Here is a 12,409-nt window from a genome sequence, read left to right on the forward strand (position 1 = left end):
TATGGTCTATATACTGTCCCATGTACTATTACAGGAGGAAGTGTTATCCACAGTCAGGACTGCTACCCTACCACTGTCTCAGTGTGATCAACTGATGGACTTGTTGGTGCGTGTGGATAAGGTGGTGGACGTGGCTCAAGACAGGATTAAGGAAGCCAAGAAGCTACTTAGAGAGTTCAATTATCAGAAGATTAGTTACTGTCCCTTGGCAGAATTTGCTACCCTGATATTAGATGCTGTGAACAACCTCACACATATCCACTCATATTACAGTTTCTCATTGAACGCACTGCAAGCTATAATTAGCTCAATCATATCTAAATATGGACAAAAGAAGTTAAGAGAAGGAATGGCGATCCAGGCTCATGTGATGCAGATGAAGCAGTACTTATTAGCTGCTACTTATCAACAATTATCATGTCAACTATTCCATGATCATCACCTCTTGGTCTCCCTGCTACTCAGTACTAAACTATTACAAAGTACAGGGAAAGTGTCAAGTGATGAGGCTAGCTTGCTACTACTATTAGACACACATCATCCAACATTCACTAGTACTGTGTTAACATTAACTGGAGCTAGTCCACCAGCCTGGATGACTAGAAGGGTATGTAGTGACTACAAGGCTGTGAAGGGTACACAACAGATCATATCTCAGTATTGGTATAGATATAGAATGTAACTTTGACAATTAAAGTATGGGACGGTCATAGTGTATAAAGTTATGTTCAAAAAGTTGGCAAATTTCATGAGTCCACGTACTTCAGGCCCGGTCAATTATATAGTAACTACTTCACTGTAATATATTACAGGCATGGGCTGGAGTACATCACCTTCACAATCACTTCCCAGTGTTTGCTGGCCTACCAGACATCATCAACAACAATAGTCCTGAGTGGCAGGAATACTTTACAGTAAGCAGTGTATTGTATTGGTGTAGTGTAGTGTTATCCTAGTGTAGTGAGGTATTGTGTGTTATGTGTAGCTAGAGCAGCCATCACTGATGGGGCCAGCACCTTATTCTACTCAGCAGTTCAGCCTGTTTCAGAGGTTGATCTTATGGAAGATGATCCAGCCAGACCAGGTAACAATGATAGTGTTGTTGTCACTATTATAATACTCTGCTGGTCACTGTACAGATTATTGGAGCTGTGAAGAGTTTCATCTTACAAGTTCTCGGTACACAATACTGTAATTTCCCACAAGTCACTTCTCAACAGTTAATCACTCAACTGGATTCATCTAAACTATGTCTACTAATGTTACCAGCTAGTACCAGCCTAGCTACACTAGACCTCACTGGTCTACAACAGTTAGCTGACACTGTAAATGTGTCAATGGAGTGTGTGTCAGTACACAACACAAGTTTACTAGAACAACTACTAGAGGAGTTACCAAGCCGTGTTGATGTATGGTTGGTAGTGACTAACTTACAATTGTTACCTCAACCAACACTGGCCCTAGACAGGCTAGCTAAGGTAACAATACCATCAATATGTTACTATACTCTACTAGTGTGTACCTAGGTTATGTCACCTAGTGGTAGGGTGTTTGTGACATTACCAGCAGAACTATGCTCCAATCTGTCACCACAATTGTCAGGTCGAGTGATACGGATGGCATACCATGGGGTGGACGTGCCTACCATAATATCATCACAACAATCCCAAATAAGGAAGTTATATGGGGAATATCCCAGTGATCATGTCCCTATTAACTGGTTAGTAACACGACTACCACAAGGTGTTAGTTAATGATTACACAACAGGTTGATGACTGATCTCAGGTTTGCCACTGATGTGTTACAACACAACAACCACTCTGACATGTTACAATGGCTACTACAGGACAAGGAACAGGTCACAAACAGGTATGATAACCATATCCCAATAGTTACCATGTGTTACACAACAGTCAATACTATCCTATACTAACTGATGGACTGACTAAACCAAGTCTTAGTGAAGTACAGTCATTGGTGTCCAACCTGTTAGATGTCCTACCTAAACCCCTCACTATACAATACTCTAATAATGATATTATCAGCCAGTATCTAGCTCATGATCTAGTCCAGTTCAACCAGTTACTACACTACAATCATTGCTCACTGAAGAGGCTGGCTACACTACTTAATGGAGATCGTGATGGTATTGACGAGGAACAATTACAACTACTTCATGATATTGTTACTAACAAGGTCCCCTCATGTTGGCCTAACCCTCTGAACAGTTTACCAGTTACAATGGACCTTACCACTTACGTTGATCTGGTGGAGAGGAAGGCTTTATTCCATCAACAATGGCCATCAACTAATACTATAGATTTGGCACTATTCTCACAAATACCTACTTTACTGGATTCACTGAAGGTTCAATATTGTTGTGATAATGGCCTACAAGCAGAAGAAGCCTATTTATCATGTCAAGTGAGTTATCACCCATCACTAATAACCGTCACAGTCACATATCATTACAGCTACTATCTAATAACAATGATGATACAGCTACTGGAGAAGGTATCACGCTGAATGCACCACAACTATCACTAGTTACCAGCCAGTCAACTACTCTACCATTAACTGCAGTCAAACTGACTGGGACTAGATGTACTGATGTGCATGTCAAGTGTCCCTTATTGTTAACACATGGGCTTAACACAGTACACATTACCACCCTGTTGTTAGCCACACCATCACACATCACTCCAAAACAAATTGTGTACAAATTGTTATAATCATATTGATTGTACCTTTATTACAACATGCGTATCATTGTTTAACTCCAACATATGAGCATTCCCGTCCTGTCTTCTTTATTGTGGTCAACAGATCATCACCAGACAGTGATGATGTCACGTAGACTTTCTGCTTCTCCATGTCAATTTCAACCTGCTCCACTTCTATAAGATGTAGTACAGTAACGCGCGCCCCACATCACTCGTTATTAACCTTACCTGGTAAGCGGCCTAGTACTCGCTGCACAGCACCTGAACAGCCAGAGCAAGACATGGCTACGTTGTACTCGTGAACCTGTTAACATTTATTTCAAGTTAATACGATAGGATTACACGTTACCTTTGACATTTTGTAGGGGCGCGTTATAAAGAATTGTCTAGGGGGTGTGTCTCATGATGTACTTGTGGATACTAATCGCGTTATGTTTGGTTAGTGATAGACACTCTATGGAAGCTAGTAATAGCGTGTATTGTAGATAACTACTACCAGCTGTAACAGCTCGGAGAAAGAGGCGTGTGTCACTGGGGCTTATCCTCCAGCAAAGTGAGTGTGTCACTAGTCTGGCGTAGCCAGACCTTTTAAAAATAAAAGGTCTGGCTACGCCAGACTAGTGTGTCACATGATTGATGACACAACCTTAATAGTTAAATAGGGGCATGCTAACTGGGGTTAGTATATAGATAACAGTGTGCTGTGTACCTTTTATAGGTATTATATTCTAGCTAACTTATTAAGCCACTTTTTGATTAATATAGTTGCAAGAGTTTGTATGTGTTGTGTGTAGCTTTGTATATTGTAGTGTTACCAGGGAGTGTTACTGTGTGTGTTTGTAATGTTATGTGTACTCCAGTACGAAAGAACAGCTTTGCCGAGTACTGTGTTCAATCAATCTTGTGTTATGTGATCTGGTGTACACCAGCTAAACACCTACACAGGTTTTCAGTCTCAACCCTACTGTGTTATCACCCCTGCCTGCAACACTGTTTTCCTTACCACATGATTTTTAGTACCAAGGTTGGACCCAGATCAGTGCTGCTGATCTGGATAGCAATCTAGGTCGGGCCCCTGGATATGACTTGGTTTGAGACATTTGCAGGAGATGGTGACACAATTCCTATAAGTGTGCGTGGCTCATAAAGAAACTAGTCTGCTGCAAAATTAATTATTTTATGATGTCATCCAATCCAGGTCAACCTTTTATAAACTGGATGATGTTGACCTGTTTGATACCATTGGTGGCTTTATGTCCTCCTTATTATTGAACCTCTTATTGATGATTGTTCTTTTTGCAGTTTTTCAGCTGGCTATGACACTGGATATAAACTAGCTATCACAGATTATGAAAGTTACATCATTACAAGTACAGGGATTTAAAACTTTTCAGAGATCATAGAAAAAAAGTAGCGAGGTCACCTACACTGGTAGACATTTAATTCTTACATCAGTCTATACCCACAACTGAATTAGGGATTAAATGTCCACTAGTATATCTGCAGGTGTAAGCAACCTCCTTCTTTTTATTGCTATGATTCCTAATCCAACTTACAATTCTTAATTTTGTTTGTTTACTTTTTACTAACATAATTATGATGAACCTGCACATCAAAAGAAAGAATGGCACCAGACTTATAGTTTAAATTTGACCACGTGCCCTAACAATCAATTACTAAGAAATACCAGGTGGCCATTATGCTGTATTTTCAGCCATGCTCAACCCGTCGTTACACGGTATTACAAATAAAGAACAGTACAAGAAGGACCTCTGTAATAAATCCAATCACTACAAAAAGTATAGATGATTCCCATTATAAACAAAGGTAAGCTATCTTGCACTACTGTGAATCAAAACCTTGAGCTGTCAATGAAGGGGAAATGGGACACAGAGGGAACAAACCATGATGCATACATTGTACATACTATGGTATTCCAGAAGGCACATGTTGGGCTGAAGGGACATTGAAAAGTGAAGAAATCAAGTCTGTAGCCTCAGCAGTTATTGAGTTACTTTTGTCTGAAGGCGTTATATCAGATAGTTAGGGAGTAGAAATTAAAATTTCATAGCAATTTATTGGAAGTGTTTCGGATCGTACCGGATCATATACCTCACCAATACTGTCAAGAAGGAATTGTGAAGCTGAGAAAGTGCAAGCCTCCAGTACTATATGTGTCGCTTTTTTAATAATTTTTTTCCTGGTTAGATGGACTGCCCTTGCCACCACTCCCAGCACTAGGTGTTAAAGTGCTGGACAGCTGGAAATACCAGTAATCAAACAAGGCCACTAGACTCCAAGCGACCCTTGTAGTAGGCCAGATCAATACATTTATGGACTGCGATTTGAAGAGCGATGACCCCTTGTAAGTCAAAAACCAAAATAACGTAAAAAGGTCATTACATGATGACATTGACAATAGGTACACTTCACCAAGCATATTTCCTTATTTATAAGCTATAGACTGTTCCTCTGTGCCTGCTCTATTGGAGTACTATACCAGGGGTAGAATACAGCTGCATTTTATAAATTTAATATTTGAAACAGGTTCTATAATAAGTACTGGATTGCCTCAAATTACAGCCACTCCCATTTAGTTGCCGGGGTATAGGACACGTTGGATCTCAAAAGATAAATAACAAAGTGAAAAGCTCTTTGTCGTGTTCATTTAAAACTTGAATCTGTTTTATAAGCTGAGGAATACATCGAGGAGAAAATTGATGGTCTTGCAAATTCACCAGTCTTGTTAAGTTGCAATGGTAAATGGTTGCTTGAAAGAATTATAAATGTTCTGCCATAAAGCAATAGAAATTTGCTTGGTTAAATGTTGTACTTTACCGCACTTGAGTTTGATTTTAAAATTACGAGCTTAACATTGTTCCACATATTGAGTAGTTTACTACAACTAAAGTAATAAACACTGTGACATTTATATAGTCTTAATAATTAATCTCTCATTTGGCAACACATATGCCTTGGATAAAGTTCACCACCTCAGTGTGACAGGGTAACTGTAACAAGCACCTCAGTACACTATACCTAACATGTTTCTTATAGGATGCACTCAACTCTATTTGTATTTTCTACTGTTTCTCAACATGCGGGAGAGTATCTGCACTTCACAAGTGCTTTCATATTGACTTGCACACATCACGTTACAGCTGGTAAGTATGCACAGTAAAACACAGTGGAGTTATTTCACTTGTTGGTCATTTATAAATCTTATATTTCTGAAGGTAAGTAGCATAGGCTTCACTCTAACTAAAACTAGTGACCAGATTGTGGGTATGCTCTGTGTGTGGTGGGAGCTCATTTGTCATCCAAAACACTTACCTGTACTATGTACTAACTACTTTACACTGTACTGACTAGCTAGAACCAGCAGGTCAGATCAGGTCACATGATGTCCGATTTGTAAGATCATCCCGAATTGGATCACATGTGAATTAAATTAATTTTTATGATGCGGAAGGTACGTGTGTTAATTCTGCTGCAGCCCAGCTTCCTCCATGCCCACTTGTTGGGATTACTACTGTAGTTATACATGTAACCCTTATCAGTAGTATTACTTACTGTCTGTCAGTATGGGTCAAGCACTTATTTCAAGATGTTTGATATAATTACTTAAGAAATTAGATAACTATTTATGTCAAAATAATTGTGAACTGTTGTAGTGTCAGTGTCTAGTAACAATAAACACTACACCCCCTCAGGCCTGAAAACTTTCACTAAGTAATTATTCTAGAAGAGCTGGTAATGCAGGAATTCCTTACTCCTACTTTTGTCTGCTAGCATGTTGATGTTAATTTTATTGAGACAAAGAATTATAAATGAGCATTGCGCTGATATAAAGTACCAGTACAAACACAAATACTACACAATAACAACTACTTGTGAGCACATACACCTCAAAACAAATGCTTAAAATACTTGAGGTATACGCAAATCCATGTCCGTTGCTGTCTACAGGAGCCATGCCCAGTAATCGATTGTTATTGTACAAAACATAGTCCAGTCTTGCAGTAGCCACATAGTGATGTGTGATAATATCGATAGTGTGATAATTGTATGACAGTAATCCATTATTGTGATATGATAATAGCTTGTTCTGATTATTGTGAGTGCAATCAAGAAGATTTACTGTATTTCTGAAGATTTACTGTATTTCTGAAGATTTGCTCTTACCGTATTATATATTTCGGCAAGAGTTCATAATATAATTATGAGCTCTTGATAATATGAAAACTAAACAAGTGGGGTTTGTAATTATTGACCAGTCAGTGGGTTTGGTTCCATGTAAATTCACAGACGCTTTCTATAAACTTTGTGTATGCCTGCACACTTCAACATACTGTTAAAGTAGCGTGGCTACACATTGTGTACAAATGGCATCACACTTTTCTGATATTGAAGTTGGTGTGGCTCTAGTGCATGATGTATGATAATGATTTTGTTATATCAATTATCACGATACAATAGTTAATCACGATAGTAAGTCCGAATAATAAGTTGCACAATTTAAGTAGTAACTTTACCACACCGAAATCAAGAGTTTATAATATAGAAGGAGAGTTTTCATATTATGAACACTTGTCATGTATTATATTGTTAGTAGTACATGGAAGCCATCTTAATTATACCATTGCTATTTCTTTGTTCATAAGTATTGAGCAGAACTCCTAGATGTTCTCTTCTCTCTTGATTGTTTGATATATCACTCACAAGCCACAACTGGCCACATTAATGACCACTTTTCACACGTGTTAATATCTTCCTACAAGGTGGATATTATCGGGTGGAAAATATTAATCTCTTGTAACATCTATAAAGTGAAGAACTTGAATTTTTAATATATAGATGTTGGAAGATGAGATTCAATACAGATATTCCAATTAACACTACACTCATATTGAACTTATCTTATATTGTACTGCTTTTTTAGTTATGATGCAGTACCACATCTTACATAATCATATCCCATGATCCTCATGTAAAGATCTGTCGGACTACTTACTGTGTGATTAAACTCATTGCATAAATTTGTTAATATTGAAACAAATAATGGTATAGTATGGTATGGTATGGTTACTAGTCGCTATCTGCTACCACAGAACCTTATTACCTCTGTCTGGTAATACATACACGTACTAGATATACTATTCTGATATCCTGATAATATCCTGACAGTGCTATACACTAGATAGGGGACAATTGTGATATTAAGTGATGGATTATTGGTACCACAAGGTGACAGTTATCTTATGTTCATAAGATAAGTGCCAACTGACCACTGTTTCCCCAGACAACCTGAATAACAAGTTTGGATTAGCTCTCATTATAGATATAGTGAAGTGACTGAAGTCACTGTCAAATGATGGCCAATGACAAGTTCTGCTTCTTTACACCATTAACACTACTTTAGGCTGGCACTGACTGCTGAAGATAATGTGTTTGTCACATGATAGTCACATGATAGTGTATGTCTTTCTCCTGCTAGTTTGTTTGTGATACTCTAACAATCAAATATGTACATATGGTAACTGGTGGATTGCTGGTATTCGTGAAAAGTTGGCTACTTTATTGTCAGTGTATGTACAACTTTGTGGGCTGATAAAGCTCCAGCAACAAGGCTTCCTACAGGGCTTTAGCTCTATAACATTTATCTAGCTATATACCTATATATGTACATATGGTGAACAATTCTCATGCCACTGTTGCTATGGCTACCAAATGACATGTGCATATCACATGCAGTAACACCCAACAGAATGTGATAACAGTTAGTGCCTCTTTTGAAGTGGGAAAGTGTTAAAATTGCTCTTTGATTATTGCATGGTTAATAATTTGGAACAGAATAAGTGAAGTGTTTTATGTTACCCATATACAGCATATCTGATGTAATCCTCCTCACTGTGTTCTAATTGTTTAGGGAGGATAAGATTCCTTGGTATGTGATCAACCTTGATCAACCTCCTGATCAACGATGGGACACTTTGACACTTGCCAAGACTACTGAGGTTTTTATTATCATTAAAACAATTTTGTATTGTTGTTTTGTAGATGAAGGCAATGATTGGTGAGATCAAGAGACTGGCCAGCATTATTCTTAACGGCTCCTTGATCCCCTTGATTGATCATGACTTAGTATGACCCAACCTCATGATGGTATAATGTTACATGATTGGCTATCTGCACAGGCACCACTTGTTGATGAGCTTCCTTTTCCATTTGGAGATGAAATCAAAGGAATTGCAAAGACATCAAATATTCCCCTTGGTATGTTAAGTGACTTAATAGTACTAATGCTAATGCCATTAACAGGTGAAATTGTACTCTACAACATCTTCTATGAGATATTCACTGTCTGCACATCAATTGTTGCACGTGATGAAAATGGTAAAATGTTTCATGCTAGAAATCTTGACTTTGGTCTTTTCATGGGGTAAGTAAGCAATAACAATATATACAATAATGATATTTACAAGTGTTATATATACACACACACACATCAAATGTTCAGACATGTTGTCCATGATGGTTACAGTCTAGCAGTGTTGACAGTAGGGAATGGGATGGGAGTGGTAGGGAAGGGCGAGTAAAGAGTGTTCGGGGAGGTATGGTTTGTGGTACCTGCTGCTGCGGCAACATATGGTGTTTGCGTTGACATTGAAGTAGCCAGAAATGTGCTGTATTGAGTATTTGGTGATGTCATACCAGTAGCAGTAGTGTAGTTTTGAAATGGAAGAGGTGGCATTCCATTCATCCCTGGCAAAAAACTGTTATAAGCTGCAGCAGCTGTATTAATCCTCATCAGGTTTGCTTGTTGTTGAAGACTTTGAAGATGTCTCTGCCTGTAGCGAGATCGTACTCCAACACTTCCAGTACGTTGCTGCTTCCTCCATCTTGCTCTCCTGTTTTGAAACCAGACCTGTAACAAAACAATATCACTTAGCTGTATAAGTGACATAGTGGGTAGCTACCTGTAGCCGTGACTCAGAGATTCCCAACCTTGCTGACAGCTCTTCTCGAAGGAACACGTCAGGATAATGGGTTTGTGAGAAGACAAGTTCCAGCTGGTCCAACTGATAGTTGCTATATGCTGTTCTGGTTCTCTTCACTTTTGGACGTTCTTCAATGTCCTCACCATCTTCAGTGTGCGTCGACTCCTCATCACTACCATCTTCGTCTGTACAGGAGGGAACAGCCATACATGACAACAGATAGGGAATCTGGATGTCTTTTGTGTCTCTGTTATGTGCGCATTGTAAAGGGAATCCCAACACGAGAGGTTTCACGGTCTGGAGTTGCTGACCGTGAAACCCCTAAAATTACTATTGTCCCAAACTATGATCCAGCATAATATTAATTTATTATAGTGCAATTAGAGTATCCTTACCACTGGCAGGAGTGACTACTTCTGGTTTCACCATTATGGACACCACATTGTTATTGTTAACATTCTTCTCCAGCAGTTGACCAGCCTGATGATCACTGGCCCCATCTTCTGATGCCAGTATACATTTAGTAACTGAGAAATCTGATGGCTGACTATCACCATTTCCTAGTAACAACACATTATCCTAATGTTATTATGTACTTGTAAATACTGCCTTAAAATGGTGGTCACTCTACCTCTATACTAACTACTCTACAAGCTATCACAGCTAAAAGTAGTTAAAGTTGCTAAAACTAATCTACAGTTATAAACTAAACTACTGCTAGGAGCTAAACTAAACAAGCTAAAGAGTTACTAGTTATAATGCTCACCTGACTTGTTATCTAATTCCTGGTCTTTGTTTGTGGCCTCTCCTATAGTCTTCTCCATTCTCTACTCAAAGGTAACTTGCAAAATCGAGCCCTCACCAGTGACCAGCTCAGCTTCACAATGATTACAATACTAATATTATTATTCTGCTGAGGTGTTGATAGCACAAAGGCAGTGCTAAATTTTTTTCCAAGAGGTTCTGATATGGTTAAAGTGATCAAAGGAGACCTAGCATTTAACACTTTTGACTAGTGTAAATTCTCCTTGACTAGGTTAATGTACAGAGGTAGTAAGTGTCACATTTTATCAGCACCTGATCACTTGTGGCTCTTGCTGGCTACATAGCTACAACTATCACTATGTGTGTATGTGGTTGACAGGTGGGACATCTCCAATGACACTTGGGCACTCACTGAATTACTCAGGCCATTGGTGGTCAACTTGAACTTTCAGGTGATCACTATATAGTATACCAGCTATTTACCTATCACTGTAGCAAAATGGAATGACAGTTTTCAAGACAGTAAACTTTGCAGGATACATTGGAGTATTGTCTGGGATCAAACCTGTAAGTTAACGCTGTTGAATATATAATCTTGCTTGTTGATCATGTGATCAGGGTGTGTTCACTTTAACAATGAACGAAAGGTTCACAGTTGATGGTGGATATATTGGTTGGTTACCATGGACCAAGTGTAAACCAATAGTCACATTGTCGTGTAGGGCTTCTTGAGTGGGTATTGGGGAAGAGAAGTGGCCATTGGATGAGCTTCCTTACCAGAAACACTTTGTCAAATGCTGACAGGTCACTATTAACACTCTGTATGGTGTTACCAGTTCTTTGTGTACAGTTTCTCAGAGGCGGTCAACATGTTGGCTAACACTGAGATGTTAGCCCCAGCATACTTCATCCTTGGTGGTGTTGCCGAGGTAACAACAACAATATTGGTTATATGCTCTAACTTGTCTGGCTGTATAGGGTGCAGTGATTACTAGGGCAATAGAGAAGAGTCTTGACATATGGAGGTTAGCAGGTCATCTAATCACTTTATCATATGAAGTGATAACGTAGGCTGAGTCCTACTAATGATACCTGGTTCTTATTGGAAACTAATTATGATCACTGGAAACCTGCTCCAGTCATAGATGATAGACGAACACCAGTGAGCTAGCCTGATCACCTACAGCTGGTAATACTGTGATCATTATTAACAGGGGATCAACTGTATGAATCATATGGGACAGCAGGTATTGAGTTATCAGTTGAGCCACATAAACTTATTATTAATTCTTATCCCTACCAATTGTAACACTGGTAGCTAAATTCCTCCCCCCCCCCCAATCACCAACCTTTAATGTTAATAACTAACTAAAGCAGGTTTAAAAAGTTGAATTGTGTTCTGAGTCATGTGAACTATCCCATTAGCTATAGTAGTTGATAATGTCCACTGTGAGAATAAGTTTATGTGGCCTTGTAGCCTATAGTGATTACCATATTTGTACAGGAGTTGTCCCTAGCTGGATTATTCAATGTGTTATCCACTAGACCAGTATTGAACAAGGTGAGTATTTATCAGCTAATGATTCAAGCTATTGTGGAGGTATCGTTATAGCTGACGACTTACACTGCTCTGATGCAGGTGGATGAAGGCTACCTGGAGAGTTACCTGCGGTACTGCCCTGACCCGTGCTGGCCCTGGTAGCCCCTATCATTAACACTTGTTGAATGTTTATTATAAATAATGAGGCGCTATGATTAGTTAGCGGTTAGCTAGTGTGACAAAACAGTTGCCATGCCCACAAGAAGCCAGCATGCCCCGCCCCTATGTGTCATGTATTGTGGGTTGAGCTGCGATGGAGGCGGACCCGTTTGATGAAGGTACAGACCTCGCATAGTGTGTGATATTTCACTTCTTCACA

General features: G+C 39.0%; 4 protein-coding genes across 5 annotated transcripts in view; 3 read left to right on the top strand and 1 right to left on the bottom strand.

The window, feature by feature from the left end:
• The window catches only part of LOC136238090 (dynein heavy chain domain-containing protein 1-like), a 23,595-nt gene extending 20,811 nt beyond the window's left edge, over positions 1-2,784 (top strand). Inside the window, exons 35-42 of the mRNA XM_066028418.1 lie at positions 35-607; positions 813-914; positions 986-1,084; positions 1,140-1,478; positions 1,527-1,720; positions 1,769-1,870; positions 1,915-2,425; positions 2,476-2,784. Of these exons, the coding sequence (XP_065884490.1) occupies positions 35-607; positions 813-914; positions 986-1,084; positions 1,140-1,478; positions 1,527-1,720; positions 1,769-1,870; positions 1,915-2,425; positions 2,476-2,733 (2,178 nt within the window). The 3' untranslated portion in view covers positions 2,734-2,784. The remainder of the gene's footprint in view (positions 1-34; positions 608-812; positions 915-985; positions 1,085-1,139; positions 1,479-1,526; positions 1,721-1,768; positions 1,871-1,914; positions 2,426-2,475) is intronic.
• On the bottom strand, positions 2,677-3,169 carry LOC136238100 (copper transport protein ATOX1-like). Its single transcript, XM_066028430.1, has 3 exons — positions 3,074-3,169; positions 2,953-3,028; positions 2,677-2,898 (listed from the first exon to the last, which is right to left on the bottom strand). The coding sequence occupies exons 1-3, from the start codon at positions 3,080-3,082 to the stop codon at positions 2,768-2,770; spliced, it is 216 nt and encodes a 71-aa protein (XP_065884502.1). The 5' UTR covers positions 3,083-3,169; the 3' UTR covers positions 2,677-2,767.
• Positions 2,934-12,274, top strand: LOC136238098 (acid ceramidase-like). The gene is made up of 16 exons (XM_066028428.1): positions 2,934-3,162; positions 3,210-3,277; positions 8,654-8,741; positions 8,785-8,868; positions 8,922-9,000; positions 9,046-9,166; positions 10,870-10,942; positions 10,986-11,057; positions 11,109-11,163; positions 11,213-11,294; positions 11,341-11,419; positions 11,469-11,515; positions 11,562-11,652; positions 11,705-11,737; positions 11,995-12,051; positions 12,103-12,274. Exons 1-16 carry the CDS (start codon positions 3,127-3,129, stop codon positions 12,190-12,192), a joined length of 1,155 nt encoding a protein of 384 aa, XP_065884500.1. The 5' UTR covers positions 2,934-3,126; the 3' UTR covers positions 12,193-12,274.
• The window catches only part of LOC136238092 (uncharacterized), a 6,901-nt gene continuing 6,699 nt past the window's right edge, over positions 12,208-12,409 (top strand). For both annotated transcript variants that reach the window (XM_066028420.1, XM_066028421.1), the window contains exon 1: positions 12,208-12,368. In XM_066028420.1, coding sequence (XP_065884492.1) covers positions 12,344-12,368 — 25 coding nt within the window. In that variant the 5' untranslated portion in view covers positions 12,208-12,343. The remainder of the gene's footprint in view (positions 12,369-12,409) is intronic.

This window comes from Dysidea avara, chromosome 11, assembly GCF_963678975.1.
Source record: "Dysidea avara chromosome 11, odDysAvar1.4, whole genome shotgun sequence".
Taxonomy (NCBI): Eukaryota; Metazoa; Porifera; class Demospongiae; order Dictyoceratida; family Dysideidae; genus Dysidea; species Dysidea avara.